Genomic DNA, 25269 nt, shown 5'->3' on the forward strand with positions numbered 1-25269 from the left:
ACGATTGTTGATTTTGACATTATTGAGTGTCACTCACTTCGCAAAAAAAAAAAAAAGATGAAACCTATTAGAAGGCAGTTTAAGTATAATCAAAGTTATGAGGCAAAAATATCCCTGTATGATTTTTTTTTTTTTATTTATAAGATATGATATTGTTACATAATTTCACACAAGCAAGAGCAATGTTTAATAGCAAATGAGATATTCATTTTATACAACAGTTAAAAAAACAATAAGTTAATATTGAGTTACATTTTATACACAATTGTCTGTTTATTTCTGTTTTGGTCATGAAAATAGTTCAAAACAAAGATGTTTTAAATGAATAAGCTTTCCATTGATGTATGGTTTGTTAGGATAGGATAATATTTGACCAAAATACAACTATTTGAAAATCTGGAATCTGAGGGTGCAAAAAAAAAAAAGAAAAAATAAAAAAATTGAGAAAATTACCTGAAGTTGTCCCAGTGAAGTTCGTTGCAATGCATATTACTACTCAAAAAATTAAGTTTTGATATATTTATAGTATATTTATGGTATAGAATTGTTATTTGATATATTTATGGTATAGAAATGTACAAAATATCATCATGGAACATGATCTTTACTTAATATCCTAATGATTTTTGGCATAAAAGAAAAATTTATCATTTTGACCCATGCAGTGTATTACTACAAATATACTTGTGCTACTTAAGATGTTTTCTAGTGTAGGTGTGTATCAGAGCAACACTGTGATGTTTTGTTCTTGAATGAATTTATTTTTTAATGAATCATTTGAGTCAGTGATTCAATGATCGATTCATAAAGACTTCGTTTCTAAGTGAATCAGCCATTTTTAATGAATCATTTGAATTAATGATTCAGTGAGTCACTCGCTACTTCAAACCAGTTTTATTGATTGTCTTATGGTCAGATATATTTACCTGCAGGGGTTGTTTTACATGATGTAGTTGCAAAAAGAAAAATATGGAATATGAATATACGCTCTTAAAAATAAAAGTCCTGAAAAGGTTTTTGTATGTCATAAAAGAACCATTTTTGGTTCCTTTTAGTTCACAGTTCAACAATTTTTTTCTTAGTGTGAAGAGCACTTCAAAAAATATACAGAACCTTTTTCCACTACAATGAACCTTTTGTGGAATGTTAAGGTTCCATGGATGTCAAAGATTCTTTATGGAACTGTAGATGCCAATAAAGAACATTTTTCCTCTATAAAGAACCTTTTGTGGAATGTTAAGGTTCCCTGGTTGTCAGAGGTTCTTTATGGAACTGTAGATGCCAATAAAGAACTTTTTTTCCACTAAAAAAAAAATATTTTGTGGAATGTAAAGGTTTAATGGATGGTAATGGTTCTTTATGGAACTGTAGATACCAACAAAGAACATTTTTACACCATAAAGAACCTCTTGTGGAATGTTAAGGTTCCGTGGATGTCAAAGGTTCTTCATGGAACTGTAGATGCCAAAAAAGAACCTTTTTTCCACTATAATGAACTTTTTGTGGAATGTTAAGGTTCCATTGATGCCACAGGTTCTTTATGGAACTGTAGATGCCAATAAAGAACCTTTTTTCCACTGTAATGAACATTTTGTGGAATGTTAATGTTCCATGGATGTCAAAGATTCTTTATTGAACTGTAGATGCCTACATAGAACATTTTTACACCATAAAGAACCTCTTGTGGAATGTTAAGGTTCCGTGGATGTCAAAGGTTCTTCATGGAACTGTAGATGCCAAAAAAGAACCTTTTTTCCACTATAATGAACTTTTTGTGGAATGTTAAGGTTCCATTGATGTCACAGGTTCTTTATGGAACTGTAGATGCCAATAAAGAACTTTTTTTCCACTATAATGAACCTTTTGTGAAATTTTAAGGTTCTATGAATGTCAAAGGTTTTTCATGGAACTATAGATGCCAATGAAGAACCTTATTTTTAATATAAAGAACTTATTTTTAAGAGTGTACTATCACTGTATAAGAAGAGATGTTAGATCTACCTACATGTGTCTAAATATGGAGTTTGGAAGAAATGAGGAATGAAAGGAAATAAGAGCTTAGGAGATTAAGGAAAAAGAGGAAGGAAAGTGTTTTAGTGGGAAAATTAGACAAAGTGTTCCAGTGTCGCAATCAACGCAACAATGCTGTGCTCACAGCAGGATCTAATGTTATTTGCTCGCCCTGCCAGTAATATTGTCTCCAGAGACAGAGCTGGGCTTCGGCTTTAGCTAATTTCCTCACTTGTTCAGAACTTTTTGGACTATAAGCTGTGCAGTTTTTTTTGTTGTTTATTCATTTTGAATGTCTTCCACTCTTATTTGTACTTCCAACTGGGTGGCAGTCATTCCAGCTGCCGGATGTGTTGAATTCTTCCCAACCTCTTAAAGCCTTGGCTTTGCTTTGGGTGCATAAAATTCGACATGCATTCCCTAAATTAACTGGGTAGAGAGTTTTGGAAATCCCTTAAGCTCATTGTTGGACTGCTGGTAAGCATTGTCTGAAAGAGTGATCAAGTGGTTCCAAGAAGTATTTAGACTCTTTTAGATGCTTAAAGTAGTAGTTCATCCAAAAATGAAAGTTTTGTCATCATTTATTCATACTCACGTCAGTCCAAATGACTTTCTTTCGTGGAACACAAAAGTAGGTGACTCTATTTTTGTCCATGCAGTCAAAGTAATCAAGGTTCAGTGTTGTTTGAAGCCCAGTTTTCTTCACAGTCTTTTTTTTTTTTTTTTTTTTTTTGTGATCAACAAAAATGTTATTTAAATTTGAAAACAGCATTAGGGTTAGAAAATGTAATTTTTAGATTTAACTCTCTTTAAAATGTCTGAATATCATTACATAAGATAAGCAAAGTACCAAATCAAGTCACATATGCTATGTACCACACATTTCTTTTTTTTTTTTTTTTTTTTTTCTTTTTTTTTTTTTAATATTTGGCCTACCGTCTCCAGTATCTTTTATGCAAAATACAAGATTATGCAAAATACAGTTTCATGGTCTATAATATTTATGACCAGTAAATTCTTTCAGTTCAAGGCTGGTGTCGCAGAAAGTTTTGCTCTTCCTGCATGAGTAATTTGTTTAATATCATCTTAAATTGCACGTTTTATCACGTCATTAGAGTGAATAAGCGAACTGATGGAAAAACCGAACCATGTCTAAGCGCTGTCAGATGAAGCGAGGTTGCAGTGCATCTGCATTCATGCACACTTCTGTGCTTTCTCATTTAAATCATTTTGGGGGATTTTTATTTGCGCGGTCAGGATAGAATCCGGAGGTTCAGAGGAAGGACAGAAGAAGCCCCAAGCCTGTGAAAATCAATTTATTCTTATAACTTGTGTGCGTACCTCAAGGACACCATCCCACAACCTAATGCTTTGAGCATCATACTACGCGATGGGAGTTTATGTGGTTAGTCATATTTCACTAACACCCGCTGCCTCATTAAAACCTGTGTCCCACCAAGTGCCTGAAAGCTTTTTTTAATGCTTATGGGTGAATGAAAGTTATATCAAATCAATAAAAAGGACAGAAAATCCCAGTCACACGAACAAAAGAACCACAATCGAATATCTCAACACAAACTTTTTTTGCATTGCATGATGTTCCTTTATTCCTCCCCACTTATTCAAAATCCACAGAGAACACTTGGCATGGTTCGCAAAGTTCAGCATCCCTGTAAATTCATCAGTCTCTGCCAGCATTTAAACTTGATGTTCTGGGATCTTCTTCAAAGCGAGTGACATTTGGTTCAGATTTCTCCATCTCAGCGAAGTCTGGCTGCTTTAAGTCAGCTATATTTAACCACACTTCATGTGTTTTCCCCCCTTAGTATATATTTTTTGGGAATATATGAGGGAACTTGTGTTGGAAAAAGCTTTCACAAGGCAGAATTGTGTCTGGAGACTCTCAGGGACTGCTGTGGCTTGACATTATTAGAAGATAATGTATTGTCCTGGATGGTTCAGGCGCTTGGAATTATTTTTAAGGTCAGGCAAGGAGTTTGACCTTAAAACTGGCAGGTTCTTAAAGTCACGATTCTTGTAATTGCGACCCAGTCTCGTATTTAAAACTGTCTGCTTTAGCCGTCATCACAGTTCTTGAAGTGTTCTTTTTGAAGAACATGTACTTATGTTTAATAGGGTCTCTTTAAATGTGGTAATGGTTGTTCCAGAGCCCATTGCCCTGTTTTATTCCTCCTTATCAGACCTTTCTCAGACAAGCTCTACATGTCAGTTCTATTAAACCAAGTCAAGTATGGCACTTAATGTATTTATCAAAGAAAAACAGAGTCTGGTGAGTATGTCAATGATAGCATGATGTTGCTTCTCGGCTTTTATTAAAGAAGTCCACTTCCAGAACAAAAAATTACAGATAATGTACTCAACCCCTTGTCATTCAAGATGTTCATGTCTTTCTTTCTTCAGTCGTAAAAAAAATATGTTTTTTGAGGAAAACATTTTAGGATTTAATGGACTGCTATGATGCCCCGAGTTTGAACTTCCAATATGCAATTTAAATGTGGCTTCAAACGATCCCAAATGAGGTTGTAAATGATCCCAGCCAAGGAAGAAGGGTCTTATCTAGTGAAACGTTATTGGTTATTTTCTTAAAAAAAAATACAGTAAAATACTTTTTAATCTCAAACGCTCGTCTTGTCTTGTTTTGCCTGAACTCTGTGTTTTGGTTCAAGACAGTTAGGGTATGTCGAAAATCTCCAATCGTATTTTCTTCCTCAACTTCAAAAATAATTTCAAAATCATCCTACATCGCTGCAGAAGTACCAACCCAGTCTTTGCAAAGTGAACATGCAAAGAAGATCAAATACCCTAAATAAAAACGTAAAACAGCGGGACAATTTTGAAGTTGAGGGAGAACCTTGAGATGCTTTTTTTTTTTTTTTTTTACACACCCTAACTGTCATGAACCGGAAAAAAAACAGGCAGAGTAAGACGAGACGAGCATTTGAGATTAAAAAGTATTCAAATTGTATTTTTTAAAATAACCTATCGTTTCGCTAGAGAAGACCCTTCTTCCTCGGCTGGGATCGTTTGTAACCGTGTTTGGGATCGTTTGAAACTGCATTTAAACTGCATTTTGGAAGTTCAAACTCGGAGCACTGTATCAGTCCATTATATTGAGAAAAATGTTGAAATGTTTTCCTCAAAAAAATTAATTTCTTTACGACTGAAGAAAGAAAGACATGAACATCTTGGATCGCAAGGGGGTGAGTACATTTTCTGTAAAAAAAAAAATTCCGGAAGTGAACTTCTCCTTTAAAATAAATAAATTCAAGTAGGTTTTGTTTTTGTGTGGTGTTCTAGAAACCCGAATAGGGAGTATATTTTTAGCTTGATTTGGTGAGGTCCTTGTTCATATTTCCCTGTGTAATAATCAAGGCATTTGGCTGGTCCCTCAACTTCATAAATCATCAATATTGTTTTGTGCTGCAGCTTTTGAGTTTCTTCACAAGACATAAAAGCTGCACCGCCAACCATTCCAGCTCTGAGGTTTTGGCACGCGGTCATGTTTAAATGAAACCGTCGCCTTTTAGCTGCTTTTAATGAAAAAAACATTTCTCTGCAGTTCCAGACCTCTGTGTAACTGAGCTTTTCATTTGTGTTTTTTTTTTTTTTTTCCTTCGCTTTCTTTTTATTGCACGTAATGGAAAGAAGCGGGTTGATATTTCATTTGTCGTAAAAAAAACCATCTATATATATATATATATATGTACACATTTCGTTTTCCTCACCAACATTAAAAGATGTTATTAAAAATTGGATCAAAACGCTCTTCTTTCCACAATACTACATTTCCTTCCTCCACTTTTTTTATACATTAGAAGTAATTCTGAACTGCACAGAGCTTTCTTCGTTTCTTCTTCTGCTTATTACACTGCTCTCTAGAATACTTGATTCTGACTGGCCGATCGCAGCATCTTGCTGATATTTTTGTATAATGACTACTGAACTATATATGTGCATGTTGTCCCTGGCAGCCAATTTCCTAGATAGCTAGTTTCATCTGTCATAGCACAGTGCATTCTTTTTATGTTAAAATAATTTCAACTTAGATCAATATTTTATGTTCTTTTTATTTATTTATTTGCTTTTATTATTTATTTATAAGCAGCCATGTATTTAGCAGGATAATGAACTGTCATTTGGTCATTATCGCAAAGTAAACCCTTTCAAGGTCTTATAAAATCACTCCACTTTGGGATCCAGATCAGCCTGTGGAGGTTTAATTTGCGATAATGAGTGGCGTTATCCCTTACATATAATCTTTGATATATTTTAATAAATGTGATATTCATGTTTTTATTAAATATTTTACAAATTCTTTCTGCGTTCTTTCTCTGAGTTTTTGCCTCTGCCCATATTTCATGTTTTTTTCTTAAAGTAAGGAAAATTAAAGCTTTCATTTTTAGAAGTGTTTATTTCTTACCCTCTGGCATGGTTTCGGCATTCCCTTTCATATCCAACGGACTGCTTTAAAAACATGAAAAGTAAAAGACAGGAATTATCTTTGTTGTGGTTTTTGAGCGTTGTAAGGAAAGGACATGCGTTCATTGCATGTCTTCCGTACATATTTCAAAGTATGTAATTCTGAAAATTATGTTAATATACATTTTTGTGTTTTGTTTAATCAAAAGAATTATGACTTTTTCTATGATTAGTGGTGTTACCTGGAGGCGGCTGAAAGAAATGGAGGCTGTAATAATCTCTTCATGTTTTACTTTGGCAGATGGATGTGCGCTACTCATGTCAGTGACTTTGAGAAATGCCTTAGAGCGTCAGTATCTCAGCTACGACAGTGTCGCTTAAAGGCTGTCTGCACATTTCTAGCAGTGTGCCACTTTACAGCCCCCTCTAGGGCACTTTTTCCTCAGCTAAACCATTTTTGATCATGTGTCCCTCGCTCTTTTTTATGTACATCCAAGGCTACAGCTTTCCTTTGGTTTCTGGTGACTTACAATGCATGAAGAAGAGAATGAAATCCACAGGGTCTCGAATATAGACTACAGACAGTATGTGGAGGAGGAGACTGACCACTCGTAGAAAAATGAATCAGAAACGGCCATGCTTAACATGGTGGGTGTAGGAAAGGATGTCATTCTTTTGTAGGAAATGAAGCATTCCTTTAATGTCTTAACAGTCTGTTAGCTTGTTGGTAAAGGCTTATTCTGATCTGTGTCACATGATCCCTCAGAAATCATTTTGATATGCTGATTTGATGTTTAAGACACATTGAAACACATTAATAAATAAGAATAAATAAAGGGGTCATCGGATGCAAACTTCACTTTTACGTTGTTTGAACATTAATGTGTGTTGGCAGTGTATGTACAAATCTACCCTATAATGATAAAAAGTCCATGCAGTGGTTTTTAATTAATCTGAAAAAATAATATCCCCTTTTTCAAATCGAGCCATTCTCAGATGCCAACAGAGGCCGCTCCCACAATAGTTGATTGACATGAGCGTCTTACCTCAGATCAGCTGTAACAGTCCGACCTCCATTGTTTCGATGCTGGAGCAGGGATGTAAGTTAGACAAGAATATCTCCGATTGAGGTGTTGTGTTGCTGGATGTAATAATGAACACAGTGGTCGTCATTTACTCGTAAGTTTTGATTTATTTATGGTAGGAAGTGTACAAAATATCTTCATGGAACATGTTCTTTACTTGCAACATGCTCACTTCTTATCTCAAGTCTTACCTAGTTCACTTAAGGACCAGCTAAGGTGCCTGGGTATCTGCTTTCTATCAAGTCCCAAGACTCCCGTATTCTCTCGTACCTACTTTAAAAGCCAGCCTGTAATTACTGCAACTGGCAGGCCATTAGCGGCGGTGCAAGAACAAACAGCAGCTCTTCCTGTTCACTTCTGTGGTGATTAAGCAAGCATATTTGCAAACCCCAACCTCTGTTTTAAGCCTATGAGCCGAGTCTTTGTCTTTGAGCGTCTGCTTCATCAATTATAGATCTTATCTGTAATTAGAGTCTCTCTGTCAATCCTAGCATTTTGTACTTTGTAACCTCCTTTATTATGTCTGTTCTAATTGTAAAGAAAATTATCCAGTGTGTTTAATCGAAGCCTTGATGATTGCAGTCTTACAGTATGAGCGCCCCAGTGTTTCTGCGGTTATTTTCGAAATAATTATTTTGTCTCATTCCTCAGTTTATAAAAATTACAGATGGGTCACAATGGATGACTCATTTAAAAAAATAAAACACTTTAATGTGCAAACACCTAGAATTGTATTTTTCAAAGCTTTTATTAATCTTGGTTAATGTTATTTTATAAATACACTTATTCATTGCTAATCCATAATAAATTGTCAAATGGTAATTTATACAATTTGAAAGGTTAAAAATGTATTACATGTAAAAGAAATGAAGTTTTTTTTTTTTTTCCATGTAGTGGACTTTAATGGGGATCAATGGGTTAAAGGTCCAAATTGCAGTTTCAATGCCGCTTCAAAGGGCTCTACACGATCCCAGCCGAGGAATACGATCTTATCTAGCAAAACGATCGGCCATTTTCTAAAAAAAAAAAAAAAAAATGTATATACTTTTTTTTTTTACCACAAATGCTCATCTTGCACTAGCTGGACGCATTAAGTAATCACGTTGGAAAGGTCATGTACTGACCCAGTGTTTACAGTGCGAACACAATGGCATTGGTTCTAGAAGCAAAGTTCTTTTTTCCTCTGATTCCTTGGCTCATGCCTAGTCAAATGCTTACCAAAATTTTAAATTCTTCAGGTCAAGATTTTTCGCAATTTTGAATTTTGTGAAAAATCTACTTTTTCAAACTCACTATGTGCGGTTTGTCTGATTTTCACCAAAACTGGCTCAGATCATATTCAGACAAAGCTGGCAAAAAGTTATCATTAGCTTGTTGATATACCAAACCATTTTCGGGAAAGCATGTTAACGAATTTGACAAAATTCACTCAAAAGTGGACTTGAGACTATATCTTCGCAATGCTTTAGCAGATTCGAACCAAATTTGGTACATGCTATACTTAGGGCATGTGAGTTGTTTCAGCACAGCATTTTTGTTTATAATTTCTGAACAGTTTGACCAAAATTGTAAGTGATCTCGTTAGATTCATACAAAAATCGAACAATACCCAATTTTCCTATCTCAGCCATTTGGAGTGTGGACCATTTTGAATATTGTAGTAAAAAAATGTATATTCTTTTTTTTTTTACCACAAATGCTCATCTTGCACTAGCTGGATGCATTAAGTAATCACGTTGGAAAGGTCATGTAATGACCCAGTGTTTACAGTGTGAACACAATGGCATTGGACAATTTTGAAGTTGGAACAGAGTTTTCGCTCTACTCTACCATTTTGAAGTACACAGATGAAGGACTAACCGTGCTTGACCTTTTCAACATGATTACGTAATGCGTGAAGCTGTCCTTAAACCCTCTCTTGGCCCATGGACCTCCACTGAAAATGTCTTGTCCCATAGTCTTCCATAGTAAATACCTTGCCCTGTAGATTTCCACTGCAAATGCCTTGCCCTCTGGACTTCCATTCTAAATGTATTGTCCCCTAGACTTCCATTTTAAATGCCTTGTCTCATTGACTTTCACTGTAAATGCCTTGCTCCATAGACGTCCGTTGTAAATGCCTTGCCTCATAGATATCTATTGTGAATGCTTTGCCGCTGTAAATGCCTTACCCCATAGACTTCAGTTGTAATTGCATGGCTGTAGACATGTTTTTTGTTTAACGTACAAATTGAGGCACTCATTGAAGGTCTCGCTCTCCTCAGTTACCATTTTTTTTCGTTTCACAGTTGTCCTTACCATATCTACAAATATTTTATCTAGTCCAGTTAGCTCTGCGCTTGCAGCTTGAAAGCCATTGTTCCTGATTTGTTCTTGTGTGCCTTTGCTTGGTCTGCAGTACTTCAGCTCGTCTTTGAAGAGGTTAAAGAGCCAAAGAGCGCTTCAGTCACCCTGCTTTCTTTGTTTGCCGTCTTTCATTGTGTTCTGCTCTGGGGAAGTGAACCTCAGTTGCACCTCTCCTCTCTCACCCTTCCAGCCCTTGTTATTCCAATTTGTTTTGTCGTTTTTTTTTTTAGCCATTGTTGTAGTGCCCTGCTTTTCTGTGAGGAGAACGGGAACACTCTGACAGGGCGGCAGTGGATTCGTCAGATAACCCAGTCGTCCTCGGGCCATTGCGTTGATGGCTTGATTAGTGGAAATAATCAAACTGTACACAAGGCCTCCAACAGCTCATTTAAACTGATTAATTAAGAGAACAGAGGCAGCATTACTAAATATGTCACCTGTTTCTTCAAAGCAGTTTTCTGATTTGTTGTCTTCCTCTATCTGGAACACACTTTTGTTTTACTTCTGACTTTTCGAAGTAAGAAACCTACTTTTCTCGTGTTGTTTTTGCTGTCACTTTTTGTGCTCTCTGCCACCTGAACTTTTAGAGAATCCTTACATGTTGTTACGAAAGTGGTTTTGCCGCTACTCAGAAAAAAGTCTGTTTTGTGAAAATTGTACTTGAAGTATAAGATACGCTAGAGTTTTCAGTCTGTTTGACATCAAAGTTCAGTTCGGTTTGCATTGAAGTTACTTTTCGAGTTAGAATGTGAGAAACCTCACTGAGGATTCGATTTGAAAAACATTCCCGTTTTAATTTGCCCAAGTGAACCGTTATTGATGATGTACTGATGATGACCACACCTATGGGGCATCAGTCCCACAGCACCAAAGCCTTTCCTGTTGGTGCTTCTTACTGAAGAAAAAGCTTTAGTTGAACAGCTAGCATTCTTTGCGTCGTTGATAGCCGTTTGCTTTTGCAAACATACAATTTCTTACAACATGCGATTTGACAACAGGTTTTAACACATGATTGTATGATGTTCGTTCTGATTTTTCAGCTTATGATATGGACTGAAATGTACTGCAGTTGAAATCTTGACGCATCTTCAAATAAGATGAGATAAAACAACGTTGTTGCTCAAACTTTTATTATGGACCTTTGGTGCTTAGCCACCTATTGTTTACGTATTCTTTCTTCTTTTTCTTGTTTTCCTCCTGCTTCCACTCCAGGAGTCAATGGCAGCCCATAGAACCGCTTGCGGGAAAGTTATAAAATTTGGCACACAGATAGAGGACAGTCTCAATATTAACTATAGCAAATTTGGAGTCTTTATCTCAAACTCTCTAGCGCCACCGATAGGCCAAATTTGCACTTATATTTCTGCTAAGGTTCTAGAAGCAAAGTTCTTTTTCCTCTGATTCCTTGGCTCACGCCGACTCAAATGCTTACCAAAATTTTAAATTCTTCAGGTCAAGATTTTTGAAATTTTGAATTTTGCGAAAAATCTACTTTTTCAGACTCGCTCTATGCGGTTTGTCTGATTTGTACCAAAATTGGCTCAGATCATATTCAGACAAAGCTGGCAAAAAGTTATAATTTTCGGAAAGCGTGTTAACCAATTTGACAAAATTCACTCAAAAATGGACATGAGGCTATATCTTCGCAATGCTTTGGCAGATTCGAACCAAACTTAGGGTGTAAAAGGTTCATACAGGTCGAATGCATACCAGAATTTACATTTCTACAATTAAGATTTTTCGCAATGCTAAATTTTCCGAAAAATGTACTTTTTCAAACTCATCCTAGACTGGGGAACCTCAAATCTGCCCCATGAGATCCACTTTCCTGTAGAGTTTAGCTCTAACCCTAATCCAACGTACCTAAACATGCTAATTAATGTCTTCAAGATCATCACAAAATCACAAGTAGGTGTGTTTGATCAGGTTTGAAGCTAAACTCTACAGTGCATTGGCCCTCCAGGGCAAGATTTAAGGAACCCTGTTTTAGACGGTTTGTCCAGTTTTCACCAAAATTAGCTTAGATCATCTTCAGAGCATTCTGGCTAAAAGTTATCAAAAGCTTTTTGATATACCAAACTGTTTTCGTAAAGCGTGTTAATGACTTTGACAAAGTTTGTGCAATGAGGCTATATCTTCGTAACGCTTCAGCGGATTCTGACCAAACTTGGTATGTGTTATAACAAGCATGACATGAGGGCACTTAAGTAGTTTTGGCACAGCACCACCTACTGGTCAAAAGGTATTAAAAAATTATCTTTTGTGCTTGGTAGTTGATACCCTTTTGAATGGTGGTATTATATGATTTTATCTTCTGCTTTATTTTTGCTATTTATACTCCCCATTTTTTTTTAAATATCACCTTCTTTCTAATTGCCGTGAAAACTAAAAAATCTAAACTTAAAAATAAAAAAGTTACGTTTTTGGACTTATTATACAAGCTTTGCCGCTTTGCTTTCAACAATTTTCTTTTTAGTTTATTCACTTATCACTGTGTAAAAACATTTCCCTTTGTTAACTGTTCCTGTTGTTTAACAGCAACTCTATTTTAAGATAAACAATTGAATTTCATGTCAACCTTTAGTTGCCTTTTGTTCAGATTTTTATCTTGCAATCCAGCATCAAATGGAGAAAAACAAGAGCAAATAATATATTCCATTTCAGATGCCTTTCCTTTGTATTTGTTACCTAGCTACAGAGCTAAACAGCTGTCAAACTGTGTAGATGACGCAACCACACCGCTGTTCAGTGATTACAAAGTGAAAAGGAATCTGTGGTGTCAGGGTATTGGGGCTAAAATGTGAACTCACAAATGTGAAGATATTCTGAGAAGTAAATTGTGTGAGGAATTTGTCTGATTTAACAAGATCACTAAAGAGTGTATTTGATTATGGGAGGATCATTTTTTCTTAGAGATGATGGTAGAATTATATTTCCAGTGGCATCACATCTCTTCGTAAGCCTTCATGAGTGACACCTACCATGATACTCTAAAATTTCAGCATGCTAACTCTCCCATAGTCACATTGCTCATCCGTGTTTTGCTATTATAGAGCTACTTCCACATGCCATGGTCCATCAGCGTGCATTTCTTCTGCTGACTTTACCCATAAACAGGATTAAGGGATTACTGCCTTTATATGAGAGGATGAAGACATTCTGTATGGCACCATCTCTACAGGGGAGAATGTGTTTAAAGAAACCCAAGGCTGAAGAAGTAATGTTGCTCACAGGGGGAGACTATAGAACAACCCTTGATTTGTTATTAATGTTCATATGATATTAATTCGGTGATTTAAGTAGACGGGAAAGGTCTTTAATGAAGGACTGTCTGGAAACCAAAGCACAATGAAGTTCTCATTTGGAAGGCAGAGCAAACAGGCGGAAATAAATGGACTGCTTAGGAGAGAGCTTGGAATTCACAGCAGTTTTATTCTTTATGTAGGAGTAGACATGGGAATTGTAAGGATTTGAATGATTCTGCAGGTGATTTTGACTTTAAATATGTATTTATATACTAATGAATGGAATGGCATGAGAGTCAGTAAGATTGAGGGTCATTTGTTTTTGTTTTCTTTTCCCTTTTTACCAATTAATTAAAAAAATTGTCTGCATTCTTTCATGCACTGCACACTGATTTAAATGTTTTACTTAAGATATTTAAAAAAAAAAATCAATCTAAGACTAAATAAGGGTTTCTTAACACTAGGTTGGAGTACAGGCTACACTGAAACATTCACTCTCCCCACAGTGTCTCTCTTCCCCACACAGTGTCTCTCTTCACTTTTTTATCGAGTGTCTGGTCACAGATCCAATCTCCAGCTTTAATTCCTTCATCTTGTCTTTCATCTTTGGGCGAGAGATTTCTAACTGGGTTTAATGTCCTCCTGACCCTTCATCTTACCCAGGGCTACAGTGAGGATCTACAGACACTTCTTTAATAGAGCTGTAAAATATTGAAAACTTCCATTAGGGACACTAAACTTTCAGTATCTCTCTTTCGTTCTCTCACTCGTTTTTTTCTTGTTACATAAAAAGCCGGCAGTGAGATTACGTGGGATTATCACAGCGTGTGTGATTCTCTTTATTATTAGTGGCTATGCCCATTAGCGTACAGCAGTGTAGAATATTCATTTGTACTCTTCCGCTGACTCAGACAAAAGAATAAAACGCAAAGATTTGGGTCAGTGTAAGGAAAACAACATCTCATTAGTGTGGAAACACTGTACCTCATTAATGAGTTTTTCACCACCCACAGTATGGAGGACAGTCTTCCTCATTTATTGAGGTGGAGCTGGACATTTTTGAGCGTGCAGTCTGCTGGCAGATGGTTGATAAATGAGCATCAGGCATGCATTGCTCTTACGCTGCATGACCGTGAAGGATCATTCCGTGCTTTTCTCCACTGCAGAACGTTCCTGAGATTATACTCGTCTATCAATGTAGCTCCCAGAGTAATACTCAAACTCTGATTCTCATCCTAATAGAGCTCAGACCAAAATGCATATTACAAGTGGGAAATGCTTGTTTTTATTTTACTTTGTGTAAAGGTGAAGTAATTTCTGTGGCTTAAAACATAAATACAAAAATAATTATTGTTTCCAAACAAAGCTTAAGAAAGGAAGGAAGAATAAGTCAAAATGGGAAGAAGGAAAGAATAATAAGGTTAAATAGAAGGAAGGAAGAATAAGGTAAAATGGAAAGAAGAATAAGGCAATATGCAAGGAAAGAAGGAAGGAAGAAAGAGTCAGGTAAAATGGAAGGGAAGAAGGAAGGAAGGAAGGAAGCAAGGAAGAATAAGGTACAATGGAAGGAAGGAAGCAAGGAAGTAAAATGGGAGGAAAGAAGGAAGGATGGATAAAGGTAAAATGGAAGGAAGAGAGGAAGAATACGGTAAAATGGAAAGAAGGAAGGAAGAATAAAGTAAAATGGAAAAAAGGAAGGAAGAATAAGGTAAAATGGAAAGAAGGAAGGAAGGAAGAAAAAGGGAAAATCGGAGTAAGGAAAGATTAAAAAAAGGAAGGAAGAATAAAGTAAAATGGGAAGAAGGAAGAAAATGGTAAAATGAAATGAAAGGAAGGAAGGAAGAAAAAGGGAAAATCAGAGGAAGGAAAGATAGAAAGGAAGGAAGAATAAGGTAAAATGGAAAGAAAGAAGGAAGCAAGGAGGAAGAGTAAGGTAAAATGAGAGGAAAGAAGAAAGAAAGAATACAATAAAATGGAAGAAAGGGAGGATAGAACGAAGGAAGAATAAATGAAAGGAAGGAGGAATACTGTAAAATGGAAGGAAGGAAGGAAGAAAAAGGGAAAATCGGCAGAAGGAAAGATAAAAAAGGAAGGAAGAATAAAGTAAAATGGGGAGAAAGAAGGAAGCAAGGAAGGAAGAATATGGTAAAATGAAAGGAAGGAAGGAATGAAGAAAAAGGGAAAATCAGAGGAAGGAAAGAAAGAAAGGAAGGAAGAATAAGGTAAAATGAAAGGAATAACGAAATGAAGGTAAAATAGGAAGGAAAAAAGAAATGTAAAATGGAACAAAGGAAGGAAGCACGAAAGGGAAAGACAGCAGGAAGGAAAGGGAAAACAAGAAGAAAGTAAGGCGAAAGCAGGAAGAAAGTGAGGTGGAAAAAAACAGGAATTAAGCAAGCGGGATGAAAGTGAAGGGGAAAGAAAGCAGAAAGGAAGAAGAGGGAAGAAAAAGATTTTTAAAAAGCACACAGAAAGAACTTTAACATCAAAAAATTACACATGTGGCCTTAAAAGGATGAGATGGATTCTCTCTCAGGCTCTTCCTGTAGCCTGAAGTCCTTCCATTTCCCTCTGTGCCTTCTCTTTCTCACCTGTGAACAGTATAGAGGAATTACTGGCTCAGAATAACCACATATTCAGTACAAAGAAGGTCCTTTAAAATACTGTCAAGCTCTTGAGAGAGCCTTTGTCTGAAAACTGAGAGCTCAGGATTTTCATCCTTAACCTGTGCCTGCAAAGTAAAGTAACTTTGGTGTCTCTCTTCCCTGTCTCTCTCTCTCCATTCCTGTCGTTCTGGCCTCACAGGGTTCGCTGCTTTACAACAGTGGGGAGGACAGCACAGCAAACTGCTCTTCTGACAAGCAGCAGAACGAGGGCAAACTCATTAAAGGTAAGACTGCGCTCCATGATGGAGCCCCCCCACCACCTGACCTCTGAACATCCTTGTCAGCCATACTGACATTTCTGAATGTCCTCATGCACCTACATAACAGCACCACCCCATGTCTCTCCAATCGTTAATTGCTGTTGTTATGCTCAGGCTCTTTCACTTAACGTTTAAAAATGGCGTGCTGACCCCTATGTCTCCGCTGATGTAAATATAGATGAAATATTGGGCTTGACTGTGATAATCACATCTTTGACTGTAATGACAGTACCTATGCTAAGTGAGGAAGGTTAACGACAGCTACTAGATAAAACGTCTATTATCACCCACTTTCCAGCGTCCTTTGCACCCATCTGCTTTGCAATAAAGTCAAAAGAAAATGACCTTCTGCCTCTGGAGAAGAACCGTGTGCGACTGGATGACGACTCGGATGAGGATGGAATGAAGGGGGAAGTGCAAGAGGGAGCTGAGTTGGCGATAGGATTGGTTGAAGCAGCCAGAGAGCCTCCTCAGCCTCCATTGGTTGAGGAGAAGAAACCAGTACTGTCCCAGGAGGAGCTAGAAGCCAAACAAGGTAGGTCAAAATCTTCATTAAAGAAATGGTTCACTCAAAAATAAACTCCTGTCAGCATTTACTCACCAGCTTGTGGATCAAAACTGTAGAAAAGGTGAAATGTGAAGAGCATTCTTCAATAAAAAGTTCCACTGTACACTAAAGTCTAAAGCATTAATTGATTTCAGTGGCAAATAAGCTCATTTAAATGTTTATTGATGAATAAAGGACAGGAAGAGAGAAGTAAGGTAGGCAGGATGGAAGGACCATAAAAGGAATGGAAAAAGTCAAGATAGGAAGAATGGATGGAAGGAGAAATAAAATATGGAAAGAATGACCAAGAAACGGGAACCGGAAAAGGAAATGCCAAAAAGAGGAAAGGAAGGTTGGAGAAAGGGATATGAGGAATGGAAAGGAAATAAAAATGAAGGAAGGACCAAGAAACAAATAACAGAAAGAGAAAAGAAAGAAAGATGGAAGATAGGAGGAATGGAAATGAAGGACAAAAGAAGGAACAGAAGGATCATGAAAAAAAAAACGTAAGGGGGAAAGAAGAAAGATTGGAAGGAAGAAAGAACAAACAACATGAAGAGGAAGGGGAACGTTTTTACATTTCTTCCTTCCTTTCTTTCTTCCTTCCAAAAGATAAAATGAAGAAAGAAAGAATGAAGCTCAGGAAGATGGAAGGAAATAAGGTAGAAAGTAATGTAAAATTGAAGAAAGAAGAACAAGGTAAAATGGAAGGAAGGAAGGAAGGAAGAAACGTAAAATCCGTTCCTTTGTTTTTACATTTCTTCCTTCCTTTCTTTCTTCCTTCCAAAAGATAAAATGGAAAGAAATAAGGAAAGAAGAATAAGGTAAAATGGGAGGAAGAAAAGAAGGAGAGAAGGAAGAAAGTAGATGCGAAAGAAGGAAGGAAGAATAAGGTAAAATGGGAAAAAAAGAAAAAAAGAAAGAAAGAAAGAAAGAAAGGAAAGGAAAATGGAAGAAAGGAAGAATAAGGTAAAATGAGAGGAAGGAAGAGAAAGAAAGAAAGAGAAAAAGAAATGAATAGGGAAGAAAGGTAGGGAGAAAGAAAAAAATGAAGCTGAGGAAGAAGGAAGGAAAAGGGAAGAATAGGAGGAATAAAATGGAGACATGAAGAAAAAGAAAGATCAAGAAATAGAGAACAGAAAGAAGAAAGGTAGAGAAGAATGAACGGTAAGAGGAAAGGAAGGAAAGAGAAAGGGACAATATGAGGAATGGAAAGAAAATAGAAATAAAGAATGGACCAACAAACAAACAGGAAGAGACAAGGAAGGTAGGAAAAAAGAAAGAGCTAAGGAAAGAAAAATGATAGGAAGAATGGAAATGAAGGACATGAAGAAGGAACAGAAGGATTATGAAACAAAAAACAGGAATGGGGGAAGGAAGAAAGAGCATTAAGAGGGAAGAAATATGAAGCACAGGAAGAGAGGAAGAATGAATGTGAGAAGGAAAGAAAGTGGGAAGACAGGAGAAATTAAAATGGAGACAAAGGACAGTAAGAAGTAAGAACAAAAAAGGAAGGAAGAGGGAACAATGAAGAAAAGAATGATGGTTGGGAAGAGATAAGGATGGATCAAGGAACTAAAAAAGCGGAAGAAACAAGGAAGTGAAGGAAGAACTAATGAAAGAAAAGGAAGGAAAAAGAAATAAGGAACAGAACGAGCGAAGGAAAAAAGAACGAACTAAGAAGGAAGAGATAGGACAAAATGAAGGCCAGGAAGAGGGAAAAATGAAGAATGAGTGTGAAGGGTAGGAAAAAGGAAGCATAAAAATAATAAGTAGGCAAAGAAAAATGAAGGAAGGATTATTTAAATTTAATGGTGCTCTATTGAATATTTTTGAGCTTCGAAGTCTCCACGCTCTTTTATTATGTGGAAAAGAGTGGTCAGAGTATTTCTCAAAATAAATAAGTTAAAGGGTTTTGGAAGAACGTTAAATCAATTCTTCATTTTTGAACTGTCCCTTTAAAACCACTTAACTCTTTTCTGGACCGTTGTTTATCTCTTGAAATGCCAAGCTTATTAGCATGTTCCAGACTTGTCTGTAGAGTTCAGGAGTTAAGTTTCGCAAGTGTGTCATAATTGAAATAATTCGTTGTCTGCTGTTTTCAAGGCTGTTCTTTTGCAAATGTTCTGAAAAAAATGTTCAAACAGAACCGATGAGTCAGTTTGTGGAGTATAACGAAAATAGCTCACGCTGATTTCCCTCTCCGTAATTGTTGCAGCCCAAATGTAATTTCTCACTGGCCAGAAGCTTAGAAGCCCAGACGCCTTTTACTGTAACAAGATAAGAAATATTGAGAAACAAACTGTAGTTTATCAAGATCACATTAGTCCAAGAGTTACCGGATTTTGCTGCACTGCTAGGACTTCCTCATCGTTCTTTTGACCCTCAGAGACTTAAAATAGTGAGCTAGATCGCCGTCACATCACGATGACTGGCAGCACATTAAATTACTCCGGCGAGGGTCAGGGATCTGATGCATATGGACCACGCTTACCAGTGGCAGTAACTGTCCTCAGTAATTAAGAGGGAGTGTTTCACACAAATAAAATGAGAAGGACACCTCTCAATCAAAGATACTGACAACTGGTAATGAAATCTGCAGATGTGCATTAGAGACTGTAAACGTTTTTTTTTTTTCCCTAACAACAGGACATTTTCAGACCAAGTATGCTACCAACATGCTACCAAAAATGTCTGCAATTGATCAAAATGCAGTAAAAACAGTAATATTGTGAAATATTATTATTAACACACTGTTTTAAAATGTGTGATGTAAAGCTGAATTTTTAGCATCATTACTCAAGTGTTCGGTGTCACATGATTTCTAATTTGCTGATTTGCTGTTCAAGAAACACAAAAACACAGGTTTTAATAAATGATAGATATAAAGACATTATAAATGTCACATTTGTATCAACTGAATGCAGAAGTTTCTGTATAAGTTAATTTTTTGATAAATTATTATTATTATTTTTTTAATTAATTAAAAAATTTTTTACAAAATGTTATATTATAGCAATTGAATTAAATATAAATATTTGGCTTTTATATTTATTTAAAATTGCAAATATTTATCTTTAATCACCAGGTTGTTGTTTTTTTTGTTTTTTTTTTTGGCACCATGACTTTTTTCCAAGATTTTTTGATGAATGTAAAGTTTAAAAGGGTTGTGGTTAAGGTTTTTATGTAATATTGGTTGTGTGTGTGTGTGTGTGTGTGTGTGTGTTTTGTTTTTTTTTCCTCCCAGGTCTTATCTGATACTTTAAGTTAAAAGGATAATACTTTTAAGTTAAAAGGATAATTACCCAAAAATGAAAATTCTAGTGCTGTGCAAAGATTAATCGCATCCAAAATAATAAATAATAATATGTTTGCATAATACAGCTGTGTGTACTATGTATATTTATTATGTATATATAAATTCACACACATGCATGGATATATTTAAGAAAAATATATTTATATATAATATAATATATGAATAATTAATATATTCATTATTTATTCCTCTATTATTTATTAAATTATTATATCAATAAAAATACATACATGGAAATATTTTCAGAATATTTACTGTGTGTGTGTGTGTGTAGTTATATATATTTAATAAATATACATGGTACATACACATATATTATGTAAACAAGCACAGCACTAGAAAATTAATTTATAATTTATTAACCCTCAAGTTGTTCCAACCCTGTGTGACTTTCTTTCTTCTGCTGAACACAAAAGAATGCAGTTGACCAAATAGTTGCTGGTCCCCACTGATTTCCACAGTATGGAAAAAACTACTATGGAAGCCAATGGGGACCAGAAAATTATTATCCTTTAATTAAAGGGATAGTTCCCCAAAAATGAAAATTCTGTCATTAATTACTCACCCTCATGTCATTCCAAAGCCATAAGACCTTTGTTGATCTTTGACAGTTACAAGAATACTTTTTGTCAGAAAAAAACAAAATAATGACTTTCAAGTATTTCTTCTCTTCCGTATCAGCCTTTGATGTGCGTTCACAACAGTGCCACAATGCGTTATGGTACTCTCCTGAATGTGCAGCGAAATTGTTGAATATTTTTATTTTTGTTTTCTTTGTCTGCAAGAAGTATTCTTGTAGCTTCAAAAAATGAAGGTTATTTTAACTGTGTCTTTAACAATATCTTAATTTATGTTTGGTTGTGTTGTGTTTGGGTGAGTAATTAATGAAAGAATTTTCCTTTTTGGGTGAACTTTCCCTTTAAAGACGCTGATTAAAAATGTAGTTTATTAAATATATCAGTATTAATATATACTTTTTAATATAGAAAATAAAACAAACCAACCCTCAACTTTTAAATGGTAGTGTGTGTATATATAATTGTTTTGCTGTATTGTTACATGTTTATATTTTATATTTTGGATAGTTCATCCAAAAATGAAAGCTTTGAATGATTTATTCACCCTCATGACGTTCCAAACTCGTTCGACTGACTTTCTTGTAGCACAAAAAGAGATTTTTTAAATAGATGGACTGGCTGCTGGTTTCAATATAATGAAGGTCAGTAGGGATCCATCTTAAAAATGACTGAAAAAGTCATTTTTACATCTTCACGTCTGAAGTCATATGATTTAATATGATGGTATAATTGTGTGAGACTTAAATTTGTCTAAAATTTTCCCTTTTGTCATCGGCATCTATTGAAAAATGACAGTTTTAGATGTAAAACGTCACATTTGATTTCTATGATTTGTCCAAACATCATCAGCTAGTGGGAAGACTTAAGTGTGTAAGTATACAGACTTCTTTTCTTACTATTTTTTTTTTGGAATGTCTGTGCTTGACAGCCCCAGTTCTCATTTAATTTCATTATATGGAAAAGGCCTGAGCCAGGATATTATTCAATAATTCATTTTCCATGGAAGACAAAAAGTCATAGACTTTGGAACGACACAGGGTGAGGAGATAATGACAGATGTTCACTTTGGGTGAGCTATTCGTTTAACAAGAGATGCACCTTTCGTTATTACATGCAGGCTTTACATTGGTTTTCTTTTCCCTATTAAAAACGAATTATTTAAATGTCATCATTGACACTGGACTGCACACGGCAGACACTCCGGCCGTGCGCTGAGCATTAATGCTCCTGGAACGCTGGGGTAATTACAGTAATAAGACCAGATGCCCAGAGGAAGTTTACTGCATGAGGAAGTGAAATAAATGGCACTGCAGCAAAGAAGGCCTCACTCAGTGGCAAACTAGCTTAGATTGCATGACTATCGACCCATCCGGAGGAACATAATCTGTATTGATGAGCTGTTAAAGAATCACAGATGCACGATTCAGCAAACGCTCAGTCCGTTTCATGTGTCCATCTATTACCTTTAGTTTATTTACTGAATGGAGTAAGCTTGTGTGACCATGAGTGAGAGTTTTATTGGGTCGACTCGCTGCTGTTGTGGTCACGAAAGCAGAAGGGCAACGTTTTTACACCCCTCGTGTATTTACAGGAGTTTACCTGTTTATATTTCAAATTGTAGTTTCAAATTAAACCTCAAAGGTAGCCTTATTGGATTTTGTCAAAATGTTATTTGCTGCCTCAATTGCAGATTGACTTCTGAAGTGTGTAGATGAGAAATTATGCGGGAGAAGGGGACATTTGCAGGGAAATGCAGAAAATTACCAGAGCCGTTGCTTTTAGAAATGCCACACGCAAATTACAGGTTTTAAGTGCTGTGGGTTGCATTGAAAAGGCTTGTCACACACGTATAACGTTATTGCAGTCCTTTATCTAGGAATGCACACAGGCGCTTTGAAAAGGGCTATGATCAATAATATAAAAGAATAATTACATATGGCTTTTTTTGTTTGCAACCTGAATGTATTTTAGGCTAATCAAATTTTTGTAACAACTATATATCAATGTAAAACCTTGTGGAATAGATGAACAATCATTATTTACTTACTTATATGGATTTCTTTCTTCAGTGGAACATTATTTATTTATGTTCAATCATTTTTTTTTTTTTTTTTTTTTTTTTTTTTTAACTGAGAGTGTTCAGTGATTCAGTTTTATTGTAGTACCATGATTTATTAAGTGCTATTATTTATAACTTATTAATACTTTGAATTAACACTTTTTTTTATAGATTTTTTTTTTTTTTTTGCTAATTTTATCTGCTTTCGTCATAGTATTCGTTTTTTAAATATTTGTATTAGCTTTATTGTATACGTTTTAGTAATATGTCAACTTAAATTTTAAGATTTTTCATATTATAGAGAGATAGATAGATAGATGGATGGATTTTTTTTAATGTTCTTTTTTAATAGAAGTTTCTTATGCTCATCAAGGTTGCATTACCTTGATCAAAAATACAGAAAAAAAATAATATTGTGAAAAATTATTACAGTTTAAAATCATTTTAATATATTTTAAAATATAATTTATTCCTGTGAAGCAAACTTGAATGCTCATCAGCCATTACTCCAGTCTTCAGTGTCATTCTAATATGCTGATTTATAACTTTTATTATCAATGTTGGAAATACTGCATTTTTTATTTGGAACCTGTGATAATTTTTCAGGATTCTTTGATGTATAAGAAGTTAAAAAGAACGGCATTTATTCAAAATAGAAATCTTTTCTAACAATGTAAGTCTTTGCTGAACACATCCTTGGTGAATAAAAGTATTAATTTCTTTATAAAAAAAAAAAAAAATATGACTGACCCTGAACTTTGAAAATGGTGGTTTATTATTGTTACAGAGGATTTCTATTCTGTTTTTAGCTTTTTTTTTTTTTTTTTTTTTTTAAAGAATCCTGAAAAAGTATCACAGGTTCCAACAAAATGTTATAGTCCACCTGTAGACAAAATTTGTATCCCTTAAAAATGATCTTTGATCATCAAAATGACATATTTAAATGTTTTTTCTTGTGAAAATAATTTTCTCATGCCTTAAAACAGCTTGAATGTAACTCTACCCCCTTGCCTCATTTACTATACGCGGATTTATGAATATACAAATTAGCCCCGCCCCCACACAGTCACACCAGCCAGAGCCCTCTGATCCGCTAACTGATCTATAGTAAACGTGATGTAATGGCAAAACGCGGATAATGACTGATAAAACTATGTTTTTACTAGCGGACAACTACAGTAGATACTGTAACATTTGTTAAAGTTACTTACTTGACGTTGTTGTGCCCTCAAAATGCCTTGAAGGCTCGAATGCAGCCTAGTTTGTGATTCCATTTCGGTAATGTGCAGACGGCAATGTTTTGATATATTTATGGTAGGAAATTGCCAAAATATCTTCATGGAACATGATCTTTACTTAATATCCATAATGCCATAAAAGGAAAATCAATAATTTTGACCCATACAATGTATTTTTGGCTGTTTGTACAAATATACCCACGCTACTCAAGAGGTTTCGTGGTCCAGGGTCACATATGTATTTTCACTTACATCCAGAAATCAACCCTAGATCTCATGATTTAGTTAAAGGCATATATCATAATACCGCACAAGTAAAATGTGCCTCCCTTTCCTCTTTTCTTTTTCAGGAGCACATCTGAAATAATTTACGAGTAGCTGCTCTTTATTTCATTGCGGTTTGTCTCTGAGCTCTCTCATTAAGGCGAGGGCACAGTGCCTTGCACTAACAGAGGATTAGGTTAAATCGTAACAGGACGGGCAAGGCTTCAAGATTGTTTTTATTTCAAAGCTACGCAAATAACTTATGATTGTAGAAATACTTGTGGAAAGCAGCTTTGCTGATTGAGGGGCATCTCAAACAAGTTTCTTTCCAAACTTATCTTTCTTTGCCGCCGTTACACATAGTATTATCTCACTTGCAGTGATGTAATGAAGGAGAAGCCTCTGCTTCCTCTCCAGTTGTGTTTGTTCCCGAGTTATACGTGATTGTCCGTGGCAGGGGGCCTATTTTTAGTGCGGACACAGACAGGGCTTCTCTTCATGTTCTTGTATAATATAATGACTTGTTTTTTTCTCCGTTTTCCTTTTGTTATTACTGTTCCCATGAACAAAACCAGACAAATTATGCATGAGTACATTACCTACTTGAGATGGCTAAACGTAGACACCGTCAACCGTTATACAATCCGTAGCCTTTAACACCGAAGTGAATGTCAGAAGGGATAATTCTACCGCGGTAGATGCGAAACATTAAAATGTGACGCATTGTAATCTTGTAGCTTTTTAAGCTCAATGCAGTTTTTATGAGGCGCACTGGCTTACAAAACCAGGTAAGTCACGAGCAGCCTCGTCTAGAAAAATGTTGCTTTTGCTTAGTAGCAGAAACCCAGTTCACTTGTGCATGCAAGCTCCTTTGCCAGTGCTTTTAGTTGTCGGAGCATATGGTGTGTATCAGGACAAATGTGTGTGTGTGTCTGACCTTTCTTCTTTTTTCTCTTCCAGCCAAGCAGAAGCTAGAGGACCGGTTAGCAGCCGCAGCGAGAGAGAAACTGGCCCAGGCCTCCAAAGAGTCCAAAGAGAGGCAGCTTCAGGCTGAGCGCAAGAGAAAAGCCGCCCTCTTCCTGCAGACTCTGCGAGGGCCAGAGGCTGAGGTCAAGCGTACTGAGGAAACCGCTGCTGCGCCTGAGGTTTGTTTTGCATTGTCCGTCCACCACATATACCTAAGCTTCCTCTGAATTCTTAGACTAGTATGAA

At 35.8% G+C, this 25269-nt stretch overlaps 1 protein-coding gene and 1 long non-coding RNA gene across 2 annotated transcripts in view; both read left to right on the forward strand.

Moving 5' to 3' along the window:
• The window catches only part of sfswap (splicing factor SWAP), a 102958-nt gene that overhangs the window by 37346 nt on the left and 40343 nt on the right, over positions 1–25269 (forward strand). The window contains exons 11-13 of the mRNA XM_051092707.1: positions 15932–16016; positions 16351–16587; positions 25018–25202. Of these exons, the coding sequence (XP_050948664.1) occupies positions 15932–16016; positions 16351–16587; positions 25018–25202 (507 nt within the window). The remainder of the gene's footprint in view (positions 1–15931; positions 16017–16350; positions 16588–25017; positions 25203–25269) is intronic.
• Positions 12432–15834, forward strand: LOC127152209 (uncharacterized). Its single transcript, XR_007825058.1, has 2 exons — positions 12432–14804; positions 14835–15834. It is a non-coding gene; the product is annotated as an uncharacterized LOC127152209 (long non-coding RNA).

The sequence above is a fragment of the Labeo rohita genome, chromosome 21, assembly GCF_022985175.1.
Source record: "Labeo rohita strain BAU-BD-2019 chromosome 21, IGBB_LRoh.1.0, whole genome shotgun sequence".
In the NCBI taxonomy this organism is placed as follows: Eukaryota; Metazoa; Chordata; class Actinopteri; order Cypriniformes; family Cyprinidae; genus Labeo; species Labeo rohita.